The sequence below is a fragment of the Mastomys coucha genome, unplaced genomic scaffold (genome assembly GCF_008632895.1).
Source record: "Mastomys coucha isolate ucsf_1 unplaced genomic scaffold, UCSF_Mcou_1 pScaffold15, whole genome shotgun sequence".
In the NCBI taxonomy this organism is placed as follows: domain Eukaryota; kingdom Metazoa; phylum Chordata; class Mammalia; order Rodentia; family Muridae; genus Mastomys; species Mastomys coucha.
The window spans coordinates 57,286,572-57,293,780 of NW_022196897.1; the positions used below are offsets into that span (position 1 = coordinate 57,286,572).

Sequence of the window (7,209 nt, forward strand, 5' to 3'; positions counted from 1 at the left end):
CAGTGTTTAAACTCATCCACATGTCAAGAACTGGAAGACAATCATGATTTGTATGTCTGCAATAATAATCTTTTGGATCAAGGCTCCCTCTACTGACTCCAAAATAATAAATAAACATTTCACAGGCATCATCCTGACTAGACTCAACCATATGTGAAAACTAAGGCAAACAAACTTGTGCAGTAACAAAGGATATCCTTAGTAGGAGAAGCAGGATGCTCAACATTTGAAAAAATGTCAAAATATAAACTCATTTGCAAAGTAACTATATAGGTAGAACTATATTCAATTGCCACTATTTAACCAATTCTTATCTACAGATGACAACTGTGTGTGGTTTGACTTAATTTTTTAATTGTCAAAGAGGGCATGGTGTCACCTGAATCACAGGTATATACAAGTGTTGTCAACGGTGGTTATTGTCGTCAGTAAAAACTCTCTGTAATGAAACTCTCTAACAGCAAAAATCAATTTACATGTTTCTTAACTAAAACTAACCATGGGATGTGCTAAGTAGAGTGCCTTACAGAAAGGAGTGTGTATATGATAAGTTTGTCGAGAAGAAGTATGCTTTAGGTTAGGGTAAAGATACAAAGTGTCTCACATGAGAAGGTGAATGAAAGCTGTGCTCAGCAGCCGGGTGTTTACAAGAGGGAGGCTGGAAATTAAACGGCACCCTTAGCGCTTTAGCCGTGAGAAGAGGAAGTGGGGTAATTTGCATAGACTTCAAACAACCTCACAACTATTGAGCAAACCAGCAAATCCTGGAAAGAATTAGGGAGAAAAGCCTAAGTCAATACACTTCAAACCCCCTTGGTGTTTCCCAGCAACTAGCAAGAAAGCATCTTTTGCTGGTTCACACTTTGCACAAAATAAATATTAAGTCCGTTGTTGGTGCTCTTCCAAAAAGTTAATATTTTACAGTTCGGAATTTTAGTTTAAGACTGCCTTTGAAGCTCAAAGAATGCCTTTTTGAAGTTATGTTTTCATAGATCTAGGAATCTGGTCTGAGAATGAAAGATGTCATCAAAGATTTATTTACAAAGATGGTCGTCAAAACCTTTTTTTTTTTCTTCTGAGACAAGGTTGTTTTTTGAGACAGGGTTTCTTTCTCTGTGTAGCCCTTGCTGTCCTGGAACACACTGTAGATCAGGCTGCCCTTGAACTCACAGAGATCTGCCTGCCTTTTCCTTCTAAGGGCTGAGTCTAAAGGAGTTCACTAACACAGTTACCGTTCAGCTCTTGCATCTCATGCCCAGAATGCAGCCTCATTCTTAGCTCCCAACAAAGATGTTCAGAAACAATGAATTAGCAGAAGAAAAGTTAGAAATTTCCAAATCGGGGACTGTCTGAGCAAATTAAGTAAGTTGTAATATATATCATATATTTGCCATTAAGATATTTTGAAGACAGACTAAAGACATTGGGAAACATTCAAGAGAAAATGTTAAGCAACAAAAAACAAGAGTACCAACAATGGAGATCATCGAATACAAATGTCAGTAAGTAAATATGTGCCCCAAAGTAAAAGTTAGTATGTGCACTAAAGAGGGCTAGAAGTAAAAAATAGAATTAATGACAGAGGTTACTACTGGGCAGTAGAATCCTGGGTAGTTTACATTTTTATGATTGTGGTTTTTCGGTGTGTTGTAAATTGTCCATCATGAGGGTGTATCGGTAACCCTGGGTTTTCGAGGGAGCTTGTTTGTTTTTTCAGTGCTCAGCATTAAGCCCAGGGCTATAGTGAGCTAGGCAAGTACTTCCCCACTAACCTACATTCTAATCCCTATGTTAGGTTTATACTCAGAAAACACTAAATGTTATTTAAACACTTTTTTTTTTTGTATCATGCTCTGCTAACTTCAGATCTGTAATAAAAAAAAAAGATTATCCATTAAAAATTGTGGAGATGGAGCTCGGATCGTCACTCAGTAGGAGACTGCTTGCCTAAGGTATACAAAGTCCTATCCCTAGAACCACCAAAAACTGAAGCACTGTGGCATGTGACAAGTAGCTGCTACGGTGGGATGTAGGTAGCGTTTGTAGGAGTATTTCCTTTCACTTCTTTAAAACTCCTCCTCACTAGGGCAATCCTTTAGATAAACTTATCCAGGGTCTAAATGCACAGGCCAGAGCTAAACTTCGCTTTATATTTAAGCATTGTGTCAAAAAACAACTTATGCCTGTAGGTTATAGAGATGGGTGAATTATTTCTGATGTTATGCAAATGAAGGTGAAATTTAAATGCTTTTTTATCAAAGTGAAATATAATGACCATTGTGGAGTTGAATAGGAGCCATTGGCCAGGCACTCTGCTGGAATGATCTTTATTCTTCCTGTTACCCTGAAAGCTGGCTATTTTACTTAGATGCATAATATAGTAGGATGTATGCTATTACCTGAGTCACCTGTCAGAAGTCAGTTAGTCTGTAAAGAGTTTCTCTCTCCGGGTTGTGAGAAGTAGGAACCACAGACACACCTTTAAAACTCTGCAGTATGTAAACTGGTTTGGGTTCATCCTTTTTGAGGTAAGTGGCAGGAAGAGATAGTCTAATCAGGTCAGCTTGATACTGTCTTACACTTCCTTACAGAGGGACAATGTGTGCAACAAAGGCTCCATTACCTACTTAGCAATACCAAACAAATTTAACAAACCTGAGGTCTTAAAACATAATTGAGAAATATACTTCTTCAAGACACCTGACATAGAGTGTTCCCGTCCCTGCAATAGCAGAAGTCGGGCCTTGCTGGGCCCTCATCAGACATGGCCTGCACTTGTCAATGATTTCATTGAGTTCCTTAAACTTGCATTCTAGCTTTTTTTTTTCCTAGATGCCTTCCTCTCATCCACGACTTAAAGAGATCTAGAGAGTGCTTGGATGGTTGAATCAGAGAATTTAAAAACAACGGAAACTTTCTGTACACTCTTGGTTCAGAATAATTCGGCTGGTTCTGTTTTTATAATGTCATATTTGAATCTGTTTCTATACATTAAAACGTACATATTTTCGCCATCAGATAAAATGCCTGTCCCCAGAGGGCTCTTAAGATAGTGATTATCTCTTATGTTCTGGCCACTAGGTGAAATTCGAATGCAGGTTTGATTCCAACAAACGTGTCCCCCTTCAAACCTCGTTGCCTAGCAACAAGTTCTCAGTGTCCAAGGAGAGAGGTTACCCATTTTCCCCCTAGAAGATAAGCTTGAGAGGCCATTGAAATTTTCTAACAGGGTGTCCTCCCACCCTCTTTTGTGACCGAAGCAGCGAAGCATAAGACCTCCAACTGGCTGAGGTGCTTCAGTAGCAGCCCAGGCGCAAAGGGGAACCCAGACTTGGCCCGGGCTGGGTGGGAAAGGCGAGTCTGGTTCTAAACACCTAAACCGGATCCCTAGGAGAACTGATGTCGAGATCCCCAGGAAACCCATAATCTTCTCAGGTGCAGGGGATTTTTGTTCATTCATATCCAGAGGCACCCAGCCCCCCCAACTCAAGGCATCTTTTCTTCCACAAGTTGTAACCCCCAATAAGGCCACCTCGCGCCTTTCCCTCTGCCACCTAGAGTCAGGATCAGGTATGGACACCGACCTTCCAGTCCCCCAGTCTCCGGCCTTTCTCAAAGTAACCAGGCTACGTGGTCAAGCCTGCCCCAGGGTGTGCGGCCCCAACCTGCCCCGCAGCGTGACCCCCAGTTCCTCCGGACGCTGGGCCACCCGCGCCGCCCGCTCCGCCCTTCGCGTGGTTCCGGCGGCTGGAACAGTTCCAGCGCCGCCCCCGCCCCGAGCTCTGCGTCCCAACGCGGGCCCGCCGCGCTCCGCCCCGCTCGCCCCTCCACTGCGTCGGGCTGTCCAGTCGCTGGGCAGCTCCCGTGGTTCCCGGGGCTCCAGCCGCAGCCCGTCCTGTCTCCATGGCGACGCGGCGTCCCAGGCTCGCGGCTCGGAACCCGCCGCCAGTGCGGAGCGGGGCTGGCCTTCCTGGTCTGCCCTTCGCGGACCCTCCTTTGCTGGGCGGCCAGAAGGTAAGCAGCACCGTGGTGACTGTGAGTAATTTCCCCGCACCCCCGGGAGTGGCGGGTCCCAGTCCGCACCTGGGACGTCTCCTAACCCTGAAAATGTATCTACCACTCCAGGTTGGGCCTCTGGAACCCCACGACTGTCGAAGCACCACCCGAGAAGGTAGGATGCTCGTCTGAGAGGAGGGAAAGTGTGCCTGTGTAAGGGTATCTCATCCTACCGCCAAAATGAAAACCGTCGCGTCCTATCCTGGGGTCTCCAGCTCCGCCCCGTTGTTCAGGATTCTTTTACTTTTGCAACAACTTAATGGCTTATGGGGGTGCGTATCCTCAGGCTCACTCTCTACCTATAACTTGTTTGGCACTGTGAACTTTGGCCCTCCTGGATCTCCCAGGAGAAAGGTTCGCACTAGGAACTGCTCCTAAATCCAATCTGGATGACTTGGAATATCCACACCCCAGTAGCATTTAAATGATAATTAGCACGGTGACACAGGTACAGTAGGTGAGTACTTGCTGAAGCTCTTTGTTCTTATCCCAAGAACGTTGCTTTTTAAAAGGAGATCTGAAAAAAATACTTTAAATACTCCTAAATTCTCCTAAAAACTAAAGTCAATGACTCCCGAATCCGTGTGTGTGTGTGTGTGTGTGTGTGTGTGTGTGTGTGTGTGTGTGTGCTACGTTACTAGGGCTTGGGGGTTTGTTTTTGATCTCCAGAAAACAAACAGCCTCAGCAGAAATGATCTCTGTTGAGTTTCCAGAGCTAAATCCCAGCACTCTAGGGGTTCCCACTGCATCAGGACTCACCTTACAAGGCCAAGCAATGGGTACTGATAGCATCAGGAGGCTCGGAGGGGTTTGCTTCTATTCCCAGTTAAGTTCTGTTGCTATGCATGCTCATCTGTACAGGAGTCACAGGGAGAGTGACTGATTGACTCAAAATTACAAGATCTGTTGAAATTTGAACGCAGGCTGCCTCTAGCAAGCTACCGTCCTGTCAAGGAGGAAAGATACAGTTTATATTTTAAGAGCTTCTGGGTATAAGTGATGTGCTGTAGAAATTTTTAATTTTAACCTGGGGTTTTTATCCCGCCTTTAACCATTTAGTTTTCGAACAAAACACATACCTAGCCTTTATATTTATAATAACCCTTAATCAGCCCTAGAGCTGGGCAAATATCTACCCTCTAGATTACTAAAATTTATTTATCAATAACCCCAGGTTATTATTTTCTGTATTTTTTATCTGGGCTGCTCTTATCTCTAATTGGCCAGCCCTCAGGGCCATGTTTACTTTGACTCTTAAGCCATGGTGTCTTCCTCCTCCTTCCTCCCTTTTCCCTCTCTTCCTGCTCTTCCCAGGCTAGAAGCACCAAGCCACACTTCTGTCCCTCTTCTGCCCAACTATAGGCCAACTATAGACAACGTTATTCACCAGGCAGAAGTAACTTGGGAGCAAGGTCAAATGGTGCCACTCGAGTTTACTTGCAGACGTTTTTGTCTCTGGGGCAACCAAGCCTTGGAGACTCACACTTAGCATTACAGTACATACCAACAGACCAAACCTCAACTCTTTATTTTTTTTTTATTTTTTATTTTTCTTAATTAAAAAGGCTATTTAAAAAGTATGAATTGGCTGGGTGGTGGTGGTGCACACCTTTAATCCCAGCACTTGGGAGGCAGAGGCAGGCGGATTTCTGAGTTTGAGGCCAGCCTGGTCTATAGAGTGAGTTCCAGGACAGCCAGGGCTATACAGATAAACCCTGTCTCGAACAAAAACAAAACAAAACAAAAAGAAAATATGAATTGAATATAATTATAATAATTATGAAAATCATAATGTCTGATATGTAGTTATAACATCCAGTCCATTATATTTGGCAATTTAGATAAAGTATTTTTTATCATTTATCTTATTCTGATGAGTTAAAATTTTGTATATTATTATTTTAACCTGTATTATCATTTTAAAAGCATATTTTAGACCTAGAACTTTTTTCTTTAATTTTAAACAACTTAAATTTAGTTGTGAGTTTATAGTTATTTTGTCTTTAATCCCATCAGAGATTTGAGAAGGAATAAATATTGAGTATGCAGGAAGTGCAGGCATACAGTTTTTTAAAATTATAGAAATGGGGCTGGAGAGATGGCTCAGCGGTTAAGAGCACTGACTGCTCTTCCAAAGGTCCCGAGTTCAAATCTCAGTAACCACATGGTGGCTCACAACCATCTGTAATGAGATCTGACTCTCCTGGTGTGTCTGAAGACAGCTACAGTATACTTACATATAATAATAAATAGATCTTTAAAAAAATTATAGAAATGATAGAGATGGCTTATCACTTGGACAGTCTCCAATATTTTTTATAATGTTGGAGCATCTGTCTTTAGCCTTTTGGCCCAGAACATTTGACAGACTTTAAGTGAAGCAGGAATTAAAAAGGGCTAGCTTACCCTGTCTTAGCAGAGTTTAGTAATTGATTACTTTGTATCCATCTGTCCTTTTTGGACAGGATTTTGTTTGTAGATAAAGTTAGGGCTTTTTTGGGGGGGTGGGGGTCCAGTGGTTAGCCTGCCACAATTGAAGTGATTTTCTATGTAGGTTATTGATGTTTATCAAATTTTTTGAAATGAAGTGGACTTACTGTTAGGAACAAATTTGCCTCATAGTAAAAAGATTTTTTAATAATGAAATAATTTTAAATGTCATATTTTGTGGATCTTTGACACTTTTGAAGACCAATTATCTATTTATAGCCTATTTGAACAAGTAAACACAGTTTGTTTTTAGCAGTTTATTATATGTATAACCCAGGATGTATATTCTTGTGATAATTTAGATTAGTATCCAATATAACTATGAGTTTGATTAAGTGACTGTCAACTTGTATTAGTTAATTATTTTAAACAATTTGTAATAGTAGTTATTAAAAGGAGTGAGATTAAGTCTTGTATTTTTAAATGAGTTTTACAGGCATAATGTCTATCTAAGAGTAACAAAACTAATCTTAAACTTTGTATTAATATACAATTATTTCTATCAATGAAATCCTTAAGCCTGTATTAATATATAAAACTTTGTATTAGTGTAACAAAATATAAATTATAACCATAATTTTGTATTAAAATATAAAGATTTTTATTAATGTAAGATTATATAAAATGGTTTTGTATTTTTTTGTGACAGTTTTTTTTTTTTTT

At 41.0% G+C, this 7,209-nt stretch overlaps 1 protein-coding gene across 4 annotated transcripts in view; it reads left to right on the forward strand.

Annotated features, from left to right (window-relative positions):
• Nucleotides 1-3,148: 3,148 nt before the first annotated feature.
• Erich2 (glutamate rich 2) overlaps nt 3,149-7,209 on the forward strand; it is a 31,542-nt gene continuing 27,481 nt past the window's right edge. For 2 of the 4 annotated variants that reach the window (XM_031370558.1, XM_031370560.1), the window contains exons 1-2: nt 3,149-4,035; nt 4,126-4,171. In XM_031370558.1, coding sequence (XP_031226418.1) covers nt 3,573-4,035; nt 4,126-4,171 — 509 coding nt within the window. In that variant the 5' untranslated portion in view covers nt 3,149-3,572. The other 2 variants (XM_031370559.1, XM_031370561.1) reach the window with 2 other exon arrangements.